General features: G+C 36.6%; 1 protein-coding gene across 1 annotated transcript in view; it reads left to right on the top strand.

Moving 5' to 3' along the window:
• The window catches only part of LRPPRC (leucine rich pentatricopeptide repeat containing), a 113,617-nt gene that overhangs the window by 38,002 nt on the left and 58,524 nt on the right, over positions 1 to 17,091 (top strand). Inside the window, exons 13-15 of the mRNA XM_017544847.2 lie at positions 712 to 805; positions 3,833 to 3,899; positions 15,584 to 15,611. Of these exons, the coding sequence (XP_017400336.1) occupies positions 712 to 805; positions 3,833 to 3,899; positions 15,584 to 15,611 (189 nt within the window). The remainder of the gene's footprint in view (positions 1 to 711; positions 806 to 3,832; positions 3,900 to 15,583; positions 15,612 to 17,091) is intronic.

Below are 17,091 nucleotides of genomic sequence, written 5' to 3' on the forward strand. Positions count from 1 at the left end.
AAAAAAAAAAAAAAAAAAACCTCCCTCTAAAAATCCCTGTTTCTGGCCTACTAGAGACCTGAAGAAAAATTACATTTTTATTGTATTTGTTACATGCTTTTTCATTTGACATCTTTTCATAACAGTATTTAATTTCACAAAATATTTTTTATGCTTGCATTCTGTTTCATTGTATGAGTATGCTATAATTTTTTTTTATCATTGCTTATTGTTGATTAGGTGGTTTTTCATATTATGCTATAATAAAATGATTCAGTAAATGTATTTGAGCTGAATTTTGACGCATATGTTTATATTGTTAAACAAATGATGTTGGGACAAGTGATGAGCCTCTCTGGGTTAAATTAAGTTAAATTTGATCCTGGCCAAACTACATGCCCCAAAATATCATGTTAGATGAATGCATTGAATTTTTATTTTGTCTTGAATGGGAAAATTGTTCTAGTGTCCTAAGTAGTAAACTCGTCCTAGAAGTAAGGCCCTCTAAAGGCATCAGTATTTGAAGTTATCTGTATTTGAAGATAAACATTTAATTTGGAATGTTGGAATGTCATCTTGAAATTTTTGCTAAAATTCAATTACAGAACTTATGTATTTTTCTAGAAAATCAGAGCATATGGTGATTCAAAGAAACAGGAAAACAGGAACTTTTCGCTTATCAAAATATTGTTAGCTGAGATGTATTCTCATTGATCTATGCTTTATCCCTAGGAAAATGGATTTCTGTCTGATAGTGATATGTTTTCTCAAGCTGCATTGAGAACTGAAGCAGTAAAGGGGAACTTAGACTATGTATTATCATTTTGTAAGTATGCAACATTAGCAGTAAACTTGATAGGTGTTTATTTAAGTTACTATTGAGGGGATGCAGGGTGGCTCACACAATGAAAGCAAGGAAGTTTTTAATATGTTTTGTTAAAGCCAGACTGATAAAACGGTTTATGAGTTGAACTTGTGGATAATTTGGAAGTAATTTTAAAATTGTAAGGACATCAAATATTCTATGTAATATAGTGTTAGAGTGAAGGTTGGACTGGAGATCCTGAAGACTTGGATACTCTTTGTAATTCGACCACTGATTATGTGACTTAGAACAGTTTTGCTAAACAGGGATAGTACTACTTAACTTGTGGGAGTTGTGAAAATCAAATGTGATACTGTTTCTGATATAATAGTTTTTTAAACTATTGTTATAAAGACTTCATTAACAAAGATACAGCCAGTGTTTACTACAATTTTGAAATGCTTGGGTGCTTTATAATGCTCATCACATGTTGATAAAATTATCTCCATTGATAGATGAGGAAAGGCATAGAGAAGTTAAATGATTTGCCCAAGGTTAGTGATTTGAACCAGAAGTAAGATTTCAGACTTTATTCTTTTCACCGTACTGCATTTTATTTTATTTTATTTATTTTTGAGACACAGCCTCACTCTGTCACCCAGGCCGGAGCGCAGTGGCACAGAGTCGGCTCACTGCATTCTTCACCTCCCAGGTTCAAGTGATTCTCCTGCTGCAGCCTTCTGAGTAGCTGGGATTACAGGCATGTGCCACCATGCCTGGCTAATTTTTTGTACTTTTAGTAGAGACGGGGATTTCACCATGTTGGCTAGGCTGATCTCGAACTCCTGACCATAAGTGATCCACCTGTCTCAGCCTCCCAAAGTGCTGGGATTATAGGTGTGAGCCACTGTGCCTGGCCTGCATTTTATTTTTAATTAATAAATAAGACATTCTTAAGAGACCTTATTTTTTAACATGTCCATGATGTTACTTAACAGTTTTTTAGATCTTCTGAAAAGTGTGTCATTTACAGACAAAACACAGACATACATCAATTTTTACCTCCCTAAAATGTTAGCAGTTAACCTCTCATTAATATTATATTCAAATTGTATAGGTGGAAGCTTTGTACAGACCAGGTTATTGGTATGTAGTACTTGTGCATGTCACTTGAAATATTTGTTGTTATATTGTAAGGGAAAGGCAAAGTGTCCAGTGTGAAAAATGGTGACTGTTGTAGTTTTTTGAGTCAAATATTGAGTATTATTGCCAGTTGCTGAGTATATTCATTTTGCCTTCCACTCGGTATAATATATAGATTTTCCATACTGACAAGAAGAAAACAGAGAAGCATTAGCAGAGGAATCTGGGCTCACTAGGTGGATCCATGAGAACTGCCTTTTCCTTTTATCATGTCATCCATTCCACTTCGTTGTCAACCTCTTGATTTTTCAAGCTTGTTTGTTGCTAAGGAAACTAGATGCTTTTTGTCAGCAGCCTTCCAGCTGAGATGGTTCTGGTCACCTTTTTAATGAATAAAAACTTGACAATATTCTGTGGCATACTATTTTGAATAGTATAAAAGTAAAATTTCAAGAGGTTGTGTATTAGATTTGAAAAGGAAAAATGCCAAGAACTTTGCCAAGTCTTTGAGCTTTCTCCTGTCAGTGCCTTCCCCTCCCTCTTTGATTTACAAGTCTTTGAAGAGCAGTTAGTTCTGTGATTGCTGGTATGTGCTTTAGACAGCTCATAGGAATACACTGCTGGTTACTACATCACAGGAAATGTCAGTAGTGGAGAAGAGTAAATGGATTATCTTGATGAAGTTTTGGAGTTGTAAGAAGTGTTTTCCCACTTGTGTTTGTAGGCATGGAAAATTAATTTCCTCACATAAAATTAAAAGCTGCTGAGAGGCATTTGGTTGTGTTCACTTTAAAATTCCTTGAGTGACTCAGTACAGGCCATTTTAAAAATGATTTTTAGATTTTCAAATGCTGTAAAAGCACTGAGAAACTTAGGCTTCTTGTTCAAGGAATGTAACAGCTGATCTAAAACAATTCTCCTTATGTCTGTGGGTTAATTTGTTATTTTTGAGGAGAGGAACACATCTTAAAATGGGCCATGACTTTTCCCATGGGATTTTTCCTTTAATAGGTATCTTAACCTGCACTTAAACTTCATTGTCTTCAGAATTTGCTTCTATGAATTCCTCTCTAATCCTATCCATTTAGTATTATTCAGTAGCCAAATTACATTTGTAGTGAAAAGATTAACTCAATTACTTATAACATGGTCCTGTTTTAATACAATTGCAGGGAAAAATAAATTCAGGCAATGTCTCCTGTGATCTCATCCCGTACTAGTTTGGCAAGGGTTATGTGAAGAGTCAGTATAAGGTGTGATTTTTACACAGTGGCAAATCAGGCTTATAATGTCAGCATTGAAACATGCGACCTTGTAGACTGTTAAATGTCAAAATGAGCAGTAGAGCACACAAATGCTCAGAAAAGTGAAAGATCAATATAAGTCAATTACATAACAGACGTATGACTTATTTTATTATTACTTTAGGTGGTTCGTCTTGTGTGAGTGTAGGTCACTGATCATAGTGGAAAATGAACTGAGGAAGTATGAATGGTTCAATAGAACCCAGCGCCTCTCTGAGAAAAGATTGTCTTTAAAGAACAAAAGTCCTGTGGGGGATTATAGTCTCTGTCTTCATGGTGCTACCGTGTCTGATAACATACGGCCTCAATATGTCTATCAGGCTGACTCAGTGTGCTGGTATACTAGTAATTGCCATTTATATGAAAGAGTATTTATAAATTTATTAGTTGTATATGTTCATGAAAATAAAAATACATTAAAAGGGTAGTTTACATTGCAGGTATATATTACTGTGTTGTCTAATTTTGTATGAAAACATTTTTATTTTTAAGGTACAATTTCCAAACTGAAAACCAAAAGGTAATATGTTTTCAGTTTGATAATATAGGGTTTTTTGGTTTGTTTGGTCTGAGATTTAATGATGGTCATTTTCTTTTACAGTGGAGTCAAATACATCGCCTCTCTCATTGCAGTCTGTAAGAGGCAGCCTACTGCTAGGCTTTAGGAGGTAAGATGATGAACTTAAGTGCTCCTTGCCTGAATATGGACAATATCTCCCGTCCTTTTGACCTATTGCATGAGGGAAAATACAGATATTCTTATCTTTAAATATACTTTCAGTTTACCAGAAATAACCTCTACCTAGTTCTTGCTTTTTTTTTTTTCCCTTGTGAGATGGAGTCTCGGTTTGTCACCTAAGCTGGGGTGCAGGGGCTCACTGCAACCTCTGCCTCCCAGGTTCAAGCGATTCTCCTAAGTAGCTGGGATTATAGGCGTGTGCCACCAAGCCCAGCTAATTTTTGTATTTTTAGTAGAAACTGGGTTGCACCATGTTGGTCAGACTGGTCTCGAACTCCTGACCCCATGATCCGCCCAACTCAGCCTCCCAAAGTGCTGGGATTATAGCTGTGAGCCACTGCCCCTGGCTAATTCTTCCTTTTCAGTGATTGAATTAAGTTTAGGCAGCCTTGTATCATCTTTGCCAAGAAATGCACACAGGTTTAGTAAAGATTCCAGGAAGAAAGTTCTGTTTGAAAATGGTAAGTTGGAGTTACAGACAAATTTGCATATGTATGTTCAGCTTATTAAATGCTTATTTGAGCATTTAATTACAAGGCGATTTTTATTCAGTATAGTATCAGTCTCCTCTTCTTTGAGCTCAGAGAATGTTAATGACCTTGCCCTTTCAATTTTGTTATTTTGAAAATAGATAACCATAAAGAAAAGCTAAAAGAATAGTAAAAGGGAATATTCCTGTACTACCCTTTTTTATTTTATTTATTTATTTTTTTAAGACTCTTGCTCTATCACCCAGGCTGGGGTGCAGTAGCACCATCTCAGCTCATTGCAACCTCCGCCTCCTGTGTTCAAGCAATTCTCTTGTCTCAGCCTCCAAAGTAGCTCAGATTATAGATGTCTGCCACCACACTTGGCTAAGTTTTGTGTTTTTAGTAGAGATGGGGTTTCACCATGTTGGCCAGGCTGGTCTCCAACTCCTGACCTCAGGTGATCCACCTGCCTCAGCCTCCCAGTGTGCTGGGATTACAGGTGTGAGCCACCGCACCCGGACACTGTACTACCCTTTGTGTAGATTTTCCAGTTGTCAATATTTTGCCCTGTTTACTTTCTCTCATACCCTCTTGCTCTACACAGAAAGTACACACACAATCTTTTTGGCCTAACCACTTGAAGTTATAGACATTATGACACTGGATCTTTCAGCGTATTTTTCTTAACAATAAGATCATCATCGCTATAATCATATCACTATCACTCTTAAAAAATTAACAATACTATACCACCATCTGCTATATGTAGTCCATGTTCAGATTTTCCTACTTGAAAAAGTTTCCGTTATAGATGTTTTACTTTTTGACTGAGGAGTCAATTAAGTTGATGCATTGGATTTGATTGCTGCATCTCTTTATTATCTTAATTCAGAACACTTCTTTACCTTTTTTGTTTGTCTTTTGATAACACTGGGTTTTATTTTTTTAAAGAGCTCAGGCTGGAATGTCCCCTCCACATTTTGTATTTGTCTGATTTTTTTTTCTTATGATGAGACTCAGATTAAACATTTTTAGCAAGAATATTTCTTAGGTGATGGGCACTTCTTACATTGCATCACATCTACAGACATAAAGGCAGGTGTGCAGTATTGATGCCATCAGCTAAGTCTGATCACTTGGCTAAGGTGGGGGTTCCCACATCTCTCTTGCAGATGCACCTCATCCACTTTGTAATTACTAAGAAGACTATGGGATGATACTTTGAAATGGTGTCTACCCTGTGTTTCCATCACTTTTCCCTCCTTGGTTTTAGCAGCCATTGGTAATCCTTGTTGAACGGTTATTGGTAGTTACACAAGGATGAGTTTCTTTTTTTGAGACAGGGTCTTGTGCTGTCCCCAAGGCTAGAGTGCAGTGGTGCAATCACGGCCCACTGCAGCCTTGACCTCCAGGCTCAAGTGATCCTCCCACCTTATTCTTCTCAGCAGCTCAGACTACGGGTGCATGCCACCATGCCTGGCTGATTTTTAATTTTTTTTTTTTGTAGAGATGGGATCTCACTATATTGCCTAGGCTGTTCTGTTGAGGGAAGCAATGTAGAACAGTGATTCATAATTTTCTTCTTTTTTTTTTTGACAGAGTCTCTTGCTCTGTCACCCAGGCTGCAGTGTACTGGTATGAACATGACTCATAGCAGCCTCCATCTCCTGAGCTCAAATAATCTTCCTTCTTCAGCCTACCAAGTACCTGAGACTACAAATGTGTACCACCACACCCAGCTAATTTTAAGTTTTTTGTGGAGATGGAGTCTCACCATGTTGCCTCAGGTGCTCCTCCTGCCTCTGCCTCCCATGGTGCTGGGATTACAGATGTGAGCCACTGCACCTGCCATCCTAATCTATTTTGGGTCATAGATCCCTTTGAGAATTTGTTGAAAGTTATGGCTCATCTTTCCCCACAAAACATGCATGTTATAAAATTATGGCTGTAATTTAATGGAATTCATGAAGTACTTTCCTTCTGCCTATGAAAACCCTTATCATGGAAGCCAAAATAAAGAGCCTGGAGTGTATCCTTCCATACTTTTCTCTATATAGAAGCAGAGACCTGTAAGAGGTCTTTGAAGTTTTGTTTTGTTTAAACAAAAGTACTATGTCATACTTTACATACTGCTTTTCATCTTTATTTTTCACTTAACAATACTTCATGGACACCTCTTGGTCTATGATATAAACCTAAGTGCTTATTAATATCTGGAGGGGATTCCATGGTATGGCTGTACCATAAATTTTTAATCCCTATTAATGGACTCAGATTGCTTCTAATTTTTGCCACTACCAGAACAAAGTGGTGCATTAAATATTATGCCTGTATGTATGTGTGTTTGTGTGCACATGCATGCACGTGTATGTATATATATTATGTATATGTTTTCCCCCCTCAGTCGCTAGAGTGTAAAAAAGAGACTTCTATTTCCAAGGGTATATGTATTCTTTATTTTAATAGTTACTGCCATACCACTTTCCAGAAAAAGTTGTACTAGTTCATACTTAGACTAGCAATTCACACTTCTATCAGCAATGTATGAGAGTACTCACTTCCCTGCAAAGTTAAACGTATTAGATGTTACAGTGCTTTTTAATTTTGGCCTAGCTGATGGATGAGAAATGACATCTCAGTGTATAGTTTTCAATTTGCATCTTCCTTATTAAGCAGAGTTAGGACATACTTACTGGCCATTTGGATTTCTTCTTCTATGAAATACCTATTTAAATTCTTTGCCAGTTTTCTACTAGGTCATACAATTTTTCTTGTCAATTTATAAGGTATTTCATTTGAGGGATATTTATCCACTATCATATGTGAAATACATAATTTTTTTTTTAACCTTGTAAAGAAATGAGAGAGAAATGTAAGGATAAGATCTTGGATAGTTACTGGAAGGAGTCAAAGGAGATTGTAGTCGGTGTTGCAAGCTACAGAGGTGTAGGAGAGTAGCCCTGTAGATAGAGGGTGTTGAGTTTGGTATTTGAAAAAGTTATTGAGGTTTTTTTTTTTTTAAAAATAGAGATGAGGTCTGGCTGTGTTGCCCAGGGTGGTGTCAAACTCCTCGGCTCAAGTGATCCTCCAGCCTTGGCCTCCCAAAGTGTTGGGATTATAGGCATGAACCACTGGCCTGGGCATTATTAAGTATTTTTAAGAGAAAAGTTTTGATACTATTGTATTGGAAGAAGCCCAGCTGGAAGCTCTGAGAATTTTGGTGTCTTTGTTTTCTTTTTAAGTGATGGGATTATATATGCTATAACTGAATTTATTCTTTCAGATTATTTATATTTATATTTTTGTTTGAAAATATTGGAAAATGGATTACCTTATCTTTGGTCCTTTCCCTATTTGTTAGCACTTAAAACTTTTAATTGATTCCTGCGTTTAAAAATAGCCATATATTGATTATTTTTTTAACTTTCCGCTTTAAAGTTTGATAAAATTTTTAAATATGTTTAACAAAGGGGATGCTACCCAGGAGCCTCCAGTGTTGGCACATTTGCAAAACCTTTATTCTGGACATAGTAAAAATAAGTTTAAACAGATTCCTTCCAGGAACATATTTCAACATGTAGGTCCTAAAACTGTATTGTTGGTTAATTTTTCTTATTGTAGATAAAGAAAAATTTTAGGTTGTAGTAACTTTGCATTATTCATAAGAATATGTGCATAACTCAGAGAACTTGTGTGACTACAGGTAATTTCTTTCTTTTCCTTCTACCCCAAAAACTACTAAAAATTCAAAATGTAATTGAGGCAATTGCAGTCCATTATCTTGGCGTTAATGTAGCCAATGTATTTTTTGTTTGATGTCAAATTACGTAGTATATATATTTAAAAATCCCTTTGTCAATATAGTTATTGAAACAGTCACCTATCGTGCTTCTCAGGGTCCCACTAGCAACTTTAGAGTTGGCTGAGTGACTAGGATGAAACTAAGTACTTATTGGTATTGAGTTATAAGTCAACTGTGCCATTGCCCACAGAGCCAAGGTTAACTACCTGCAACCCCTACGAGGATTAGCTCATAAGAGATTCACCAAAAGTTACTCGTTGCCAAAAATAATTATTCAGAGTTAATCTGAAATCTAAAAAATTAAAGAACCTTATAATTAGATATCACAGTCTTTTAGCTAAACCTAAAGGAAAATTGGATATACGTTTTCATTGTTAGAATGCACATTTTGAGCCCGGGGGGCAGCTCACACCTGTATAATCCCAGCACTTTGGGCTGCTGAGACAGGAGAATCAGCTTGAGCGCAGGAGTTCAAGACCAGCCTGGCTCTTTGATTTTAACCCTTCCTGCCCTCACATGTGTTAGCTGAACTTTCTAGATTGCTGCCGGCATGCAGTGTGGTTATTCTTCTTGCCTAACACTATATTCTTAATTTGATTTCTGTTTTACATTGGAGGAAAGCAAGTTGAATATGTCTGATTTTGCTCTGCCTTCAATATTATGTGAAATAAAATATTTTGTGGATTTTTTTTTTAAACCACAGTTTAGTAGGAAATGGAAATTAAATGCATATATGTTTGAGCTCTCAGAGATAACAGAAATATTATACAAAAAGAAGAAAATTGGGGAAGGATTGAAAGGGTTGGGAGGAATGTACATACATACATTAGGCAACTAGAGGAGAGGATGTGTTTAATAAAGTTAAAGCTGGTTAAGATCACAGGCTTTTAGATAGAACTCATTTAAGTCTGAATTTTTCATTTTATTTATATTTTGTATGCTATGTGATCATGGCAAGCTAATGAACATTTCAGTGTCTCTGGTTTTTAATATGTACAGTGGAAAGAAGAATAAGTGGCTATACTGCTTGCCCTGTCTGTCTTTAAAGGAACATTAAAAATTTTTGAAAAGAATATTCTCATTTAGGAACCATTTGGGGGCTGTTCACAGTGCTGTATGAAATTTACAAAAGTACTTAGAGTTGTCTGAAGTTTGTAGACTCCTCTGTCTATAATAGCAGTAGAATGTTAATGTTCTTAATGATTTGGCAACATTTTTCTTTAAAATTCTGTTATCCTGCTAGAAAAATCTCACTTGAAAGCTGAAATTGGACCTCAACAGATATGGGGTTAACCTTTTCTCCAAACCTGTTCTTCAAACAGGAAGAAAAGTGTAAATGGAATTAGGTGTAGAGAAAACAATGTCTTTTCTTAAATGCTGCTTCCTCACAAACTTCATTTGGGTGTGGAAAGAGGAGAAGACGAGAATTTGTCTTTCCATTCCTAATATTAGAAAACAGAGATATTGAAATATTAATTAACTTGCCATGATCACATGGTGTCTAAAACATAAATAAAATGTAGAACCCTGGCTTAAATGAGTTCTACCTAAAATTTGTTAATTTATCAAATAGCAAATGCCAAGGTTATAGCCAAACTGCCTGAGTTCAAAATGACTCCACTATTGTATCCCTTTGGAGAATTTGGAAATACAAATTTTTTCTTTTTTATTGTGAACTGTGTTATATATCCAGAGGTATAGCTAAAACTTAAATGTACTATATAAAAAAGATAAAATATGTGGTACCCACCACTAAGACCAGGACATAGAATGTCAGTGGGATCCCAAAAGCCTCTTGTATGCTCCTTCTCAATCTCATGATGCCCTCGCTCTGTTGCACAGGCTGCAGTGCAGTGGCACAATCTCGGCTCACTGCATCCTCCACCTGGTTTCAAGCAGTTCTGCCTCAGCCTCCTGAGTAGCTGGGACTACAAGTGGAGGATGCCACCACGCTGAGCTAATTTTTGTATTTTTAGTAGAGACAGGGTTTCACCATGTTGGTCGGGATGATCTCGATCTCCTGACTTCGTGATCTGCCCTCCTTGACCTCCCAATATGCCACTTTTATATAATCACTAAACAATATATAATTTAGTTTTGAAAGACCTATTAACAAACAGAAACCTGGCAATAAGGAAGAAGCCACACTGCCAGGAAATATAGTCTGAATAGTCTCTGGGTTAGGGTCTAGCTTCAGTTTTCCTAAAAGTTTACGAAAGCTCCTTCTAGGGAAATCAGTGGGGAAGGTCACGTGTAAGTGAGTCCTGAGAAAGAGGATGAATTTATGTATTTGGGAAGTCTATGGCTAAATACTAGACATCTGGCAGAAGTATCTACAGGCACTTTAATGTGTTCTGCATCTAAATTCACTTCCTTAAACTTTCAGGAATATGTCAGAGTAGAACACTTCTGTGGGTGAAATGAATGTCCTCAGTCTGTCCAAGCAGCAGGGCATGAAAGGCAGAGGAAGTATTTTATCATTACATGGTCAAAACAATACAGATAATGTAGGTCCATTGTTACCTTAGGTTAAAAAAGAGATAGAGTGACAGGCACCTTGGTGGCGATGGCCCACTACCAAGGACTGGTTAGTTGCTTTCCTTCATATGGGTTCCCACTACATTTTCTTCCAGGAGATTCTCTTTTGTTCTTTTCTTCCAAGTTGAATCTTTTTGCTTTCTCTATCTAATATTTTTCCTTTTTCTTAGTTTATTCTTTTTGTAGAGGACAACCTTCAGTAGCTTCCTGAGAAAAGCGTATGGAAGATAAATTTTTTGAGACCTTGAATATCTGTATTTTAGCCTCAGATACAATTGGTAGTTTGCCTACTTGTAGAATTCTGGGTTAGAAATAATTTGTAATTAGAATTTTGAAGGCATTGTTCCATGTTTTCTTTCTTTACGGTGTTACTGTTGAAAGATTTTAGCCATTCTGATTCCTGACCCTTTATATGTGACTTATTTTTATAGAACATCCTCTGAAAGTTTGTAGAATCTTCCCTTTATCACTATTGCTTTTACATTTAACAATTAAGCGACTTATTAATCTCTGGAAATTTGTAGTATCTTCATTTTATCATCAGTATTCTGGAAGTTTCTAGAATGATTTTTGGAAGTTTCTAGAATCTTCTGGAACTTGAGAAGAATCTCCTGACCACTAGTGTTCTGACATTTCAGTATAGAGCAACCTTATGTAGGAGTTTATTTTGTCAATAGTGCTGGATGCTCAGTGGCTTCTTTTAAACTGGCCGTTCATATCCCTCAGCTCTGGAAAATTTTAGTTTTAGAAATAGTTTTCTCTCTTTCTGAAACTCTTAGATTGGTGCTTTGTTTTTTTTCTTCTACTTTTCTTGGTTCTTAGGTTCTACTTTTTGTAATATTTCTTCATCTTCTACCTCTTCCATTGAAGTTTTTGTTTCTGCTATCACATTTTTTAATTTCCAAAATCGGTTTTGCATTCTCCAAGTGTTTCTTTTATAAAATATCATCTTACTGTCTCATAGATGTCAAGTCTTTATCTCTCATAGGAATTTTTCTTTTTCTTTCTTTTTTTTTTTTTTTTTTGAGGCAAAGTCTGGCTCTGTTGCCCAACCTGGAGTGTTGTAGCTTGATCTTGGCTCACTGCAACATCTGCCTCCCAAGTTCAAGCCATTCTCCTGCCTCAGCCTCCCAAGTATCTGGGACCACAGGTGCATGCCACCATGCCTGGCAAATTGTGGTATCTTTTGTAGAGATGGAGTTTCTCCAATGTTGCCCAGATCTCGAACTTGTGAGCTCAAGCAATCTGGCCGCCTTGGCCTTCCAAAGTGCTGGGATTACCGGCGTGAGCCGCCGCACCTGACCTCTCATAGGAAATTAATAATAGTCTTTTTGTAAGGCTTCCTTCTTCATGCTTATTGTCTACGGTCTCCAAGTGTGTGTGTGTGTGTGTGTGTGTGTGTGTGTGTGTGTGTGTGTGTGTGTATTGTTTTCCTCCCCGTCCCCCCAACCCCAGATGTCTTGGAATCCTTAAAAGTAGGAAATGCAAAAAGCCATCTGAAGCTCCGAGTTTGTTAGTCGGGTGTGTTGACTTGGAGTCTTGTTCTAGGGATAGCTGAGTGGCTGTTGAGGTAATCATTGTATCTTTGTGTCTTTCCTCATAGGATAGGGCATTCCCCAATGAAAAGTCCTTAGGATACTCATGGGGGAGAGTACTAGGGACTCCTGTGTTTATCATGCAGGCTATATAGTTACTTAATTCTCAGTTATCCAGAGATTGACTGTTTTACCCTCCAGAGAAGAATCATACAGATGTTTGTTGCTGCTGCTGGAGAGAGGGGTAGCCTCCCAACTGTGGAGTGGAGGGAGTGGATATAAGGGACCTTCTCAGGGTAGTCTCCTTTCTTCTACCTTGGTAATGGAGATTCTACTGTATAAGTTTGGCTCCAGATTACTTCATGATGTCTTGGGATTTGACATTCTTTTTACTACTAAATTGGTTACCACTTCTCTGCTTTTAACCTGTAGTATTTATTTTTAATTATCTGTACTTCCCAGTCATTTTATGTGTCATTGAAAAAAATCTTTATATTGCAGTAGGGTATTGGAAAGGAACAAATTTAGATGCAAATTGTCAGTCTTGCATCACAGCTAACTCAGAAAATGCCTGCATAAGTTTTAAAACGACTTTGCTCCTCAGTTTCTTCATCTTTATAATGGCTCTGATAATTGTGCTTAAAGGGAAGTTGTTATGACCATTAAATAAGTTAAAGTGCTTAGAAGACTGCTTAATGCATTTGTGAGTGCTCAGAAAATATTAGTTCTTATTAGTGTGTGCCAAGGGCTACAAATGCTGCATAATGGACTGTTCAAATATGAATAGGAAACTTCCTACCCCAGCGTGTTCACCGTAGGAAAGTAAGAAAGCAACTGTAAACTAGTCTTCCTAACTGTGAATGTTTATAGAAGGTACTTGTCTTCTGCCAAGATCGGGGAAGGGATGAATCAGGGCAGGAGTTGCAGAGAAGATGCTGGGATGAGTATTGAAGGATGAATAAGAATTTGTAGAGGGGAACGGAAGGGTTTTTCAGGCAGAGGCATTGAGGCTGAGAAAACAGTGGAACTGGAGAAATACAAGCTTAAGAAATTATTAAGAAACTATGAAATAATGACAAGAAATAAAGCCAAAATGGTAGCCCAGGGGTCTTTATGAGTAGTCTCATTCTAAATTAAGATATTAGGACCTTTGAGTCATGGCTTTGAGCCATTGAAAGGTTTACATGATGAAGTTAAGATTGACGTATATTCAAAGGGGAGGGTACAGGTAAAGGCAGAGAGGGGGACAGGAAACATTGGGAGATCGTTCACAATTTGTGGATCCTTTGAGGGGACTGTGGAACCTCCAGGAGAAGATGCTTTACATCGCCTCACGAAATTTGTTTTCTCTACTGGGAAACAAGGAACTTAAATACCTACATGCCAGATTGTCTTTAAAATAAAAAAATATAATGCACTTAGAACCTAGTACAAAATCTGGGTCACTTTTAAGGGGTGGTAGGGAAGGACAGTTTCTGAAAGAGATTGAGTAGCATCTAGCAGATAATGGCTAACAACATCACAAATTCCAAAACTTAGTCAAAGAGGACCAAAAAAATGTTAGTTGAATTTTGAATTAAAATCATTGGTAATTTTAGCATGAGTAGTTTCAGTGGAGTTTGGGGCCAGAAATCGGATTGCATTGGATTAGGAAGTGGTAACCATTCCTTACAACTACGTGGTTTCAAAAGATTCTGTATGTTTTTATTTTTATTTCAAACTTATGCCATTCACCATGAAGCTTCACATTCAAGGTAGTGCTTTTAGTCATTTTCAGTTGTTTTAGGTATATGTGCAATTTTGAAAGTTTATCTCCATGCCTTCCTTAGGTACTTCATACCAGGTTTGAGGACAGTTTAATATCTTAACTATTTTTTTTTTTTTTTTGACAGTAAGTTGGTACTTTGATAAAAGTTATGGTTAAAGTAACCTTTTTTTTTTTTTTTTTTTTAAAATGGAAGCCCAGCTAATTAATGTTGAGAGTTAAAACAGAAGTACAAAATTTAGACTGGACATGGTATATGTGTGTGGTGTTTTTTATTATGGAGTTTTCAAACCTTCATGGAAGTAGAACTCCCATGTACACCTATCCCTCAGCTTTAACAGCCAAGATTTTGGCAGTCCTGTTTTACCATTCCCCTTCTCTCTCTTTCTTTCCTGGACCATTGAAAGTAACTGTGGATCTTTGTCATCTACCCATAAATACTTTAGTACATATCTCAGAGTTTATTTTAAATAAAACAACATAACCACCATAATACCATGCCTGACAAAATTAATAGTTGAGAAGCAGAATGCATCAAAAGCCCAAATGGGTTCAGGATACGGCAAAGGAACCATTGCAGGTTTTACCACTTAATGTTATGCACTTTGGCACATTAGCCTCTCACTTTATTGCGAACTCTGATTTTTTTCCCTACTTTCCTTGCCCTATTTTTCAGGTGTGGTAGGCAGCTGGCAGGTTAAGATTCCTTGGAATTAAAGCTCTTTTTAGCCTAACCAAAAAAGATACCTAATTTTTATCTTATTTTACTGCATCTTATTCTTCACGGTTATAGCTTCAGGTTATCCCCAGCTGGAGGACCACATGAGTGATACTCTGCCTTCTCAGGAAATTATATTTAAATACTTTGATCTGATACCTTAACTTTGATCACCTGGTTGAGGTGTTGTGATTTCTCCATTATGTAGTTACTATTTTTCCCATTACAAGTAACAGGCAATCTGTGGGCAGTTACTTTGAGACTCTGTAAATGTCTTGCAGCATCAAACTTGGACCCCAAGATTTAGGGGTGGTTCTTCAAAGATTCTTGCCCAAATCAGTGGTGCAATCTGGGCTCACTGCAACCTCTGCCTCCTGGGTTCAAGCAATTCTCCTGCCTCAGCCTCCCGAGTAACTGGGATTATAGGTGCCCAACAACATGCTTGGCTAATTTTTGTATTTTTAGTAGAGATGTGGTTTCACCATGTTGGCCAGGCTGGTGTCGAACTCCTGACCTCAGATGATCTGCCTGCCTTGGCCTCCCAAAGTGTTGGGATTACAGGTGTGAGCCACTGTACCCAGCCTATTTTGAATATTTGAAATGGGTAAGTGTCAGCCTCCCTAAATTACCTTGTCCTAAAAATTCATCCTGATACAACAAACATTTATTTACTTATTAATTTTAATACTTTCATCTGTACAGATTACATAAAATAGTTGCGAATGCATTATAACTTCATGTTTTTTAACCTGGGTTTATTTTTGATCCTTTGCTGCCCTCTGCAGGTCTATGAATGTAGATCTTTGGAGCAAGGTAAGTCCCCCTAATACTGCAAATCATAGGTGACATATAAAAACCCATTTAGAATAAATGCTTTCATAGCTTTACACGTTTATGATATAAATGAACAAGTAAATGAACTTAGAATCTTGAAATTAGTAGTTTAAAACAGCATGAAATTTATTACTGAAGTAATTCTTGACATAGTCCTAAATTCTTAATAAGGTTTTCAACTTTTCCAAAATGAAACTGTTAACATTATAATTATGATATTGGACCTACAGCTTTAATATTAATTTTCTTAATGTATATTTGTATATTTTTTCTGTTTCTGTATATGAATTATATGCAGACCAACTTTAAACTATTACCTTTTTAGAAGTTAACTGATTTTATGTAGGAAGTATAATTATAATGAATTATAAGATTTCCAGCTTAAAATCAAAATGCACATTGCTCTCTGTGGTTTCCAATTTAAATATTTTTTAAATGTAAATTTAATTTGGTTTTATTTCTAGTATTACTTGAACTGCTATTCAAAATGTATAGTCAGTTCTAATATATAATTGGGATATTGTATATCTGGAAATAATTTTTGTATTAGATGAAATTTTATTTTATTTATTGAATGTATCTTTGTTCAAAATTTGTTATTAAATATGGCTGTCTTACATCTAATATGTGGCTACAACTTCTGGTACAATTTATTGTCTTCTACATGTATATTGATTAAAAAACAGTTTGTAGGTGAGGATTATTTTGTTTTGCTTTGCTGTTGAGAAATTCTCACTTCTACCTAAACTATACTTTGAATTACTATTAATTGCAGCATGATTTTCATAGTGGCATATGATCAGTTTTGCCTAATTCTCCATATTATCAAGCAAATAATAATGAAAGTTCCTGCAGTTTGAGTTTTTAATGCTTAATGCCGGGTATTGTTTTTGTTTTAAGAGCAAATAAGCGCATATGTAGAATATGCATAAAGTAGCTCAGGATTCCTAACTCATATCACTTTGGACAACTACCATATGTTTCCATTCTTATTGTCTTCAGCCTGAGGATATATAGTCAATACTGTTTTTAAAGTTACACACCAATACCATAGGTTATGTAATAATTTTTGTCATGAAATCTATATTTGGTTTTCTATTAAAATTTTGCTGATAGATTTAATGTTGAAAAAGAAGTGTTGGGTATATCCTTCAGTGTTTGTGAATTCAATTGATAAGAATCCAGCAGTAGAAGAGGGAGGATCAAGGAGAATAGCTAATGGATGCTGGGCTTAATACCTGGGTGATGGGCCGGGCGCGGTGGCTCAAGCCTGTAATCCCAGCACTGTGGGAGGCCGAGGCGGGTGGATCACAAGGTCAAGAGATCGAGACCATCCTGTTCAACATGGTGAAACCCCGTCTCTACTAAAACTACAAAAAATTAGCTGGGCATGGTGGCGCATGTCTGTAGTCCCAGCTACTCAGGAGGCTGAGGCAGGAGAATTGCCTGAACCCAGGAG

The sequence above is a fragment of the Cebus imitator genome, unplaced genomic scaffold (assembly GCF_001604975.1).
Source record: "Cebus imitator isolate Cc_AM_T3 unplaced genomic scaffold, Cebus_imitator-1.0 Scaffold172, whole genome shotgun sequence".
Taxonomy (NCBI): domain Eukaryota; kingdom Metazoa; phylum Chordata; class Mammalia; order Primates; family Cebidae; genus Cebus; species Cebus imitator.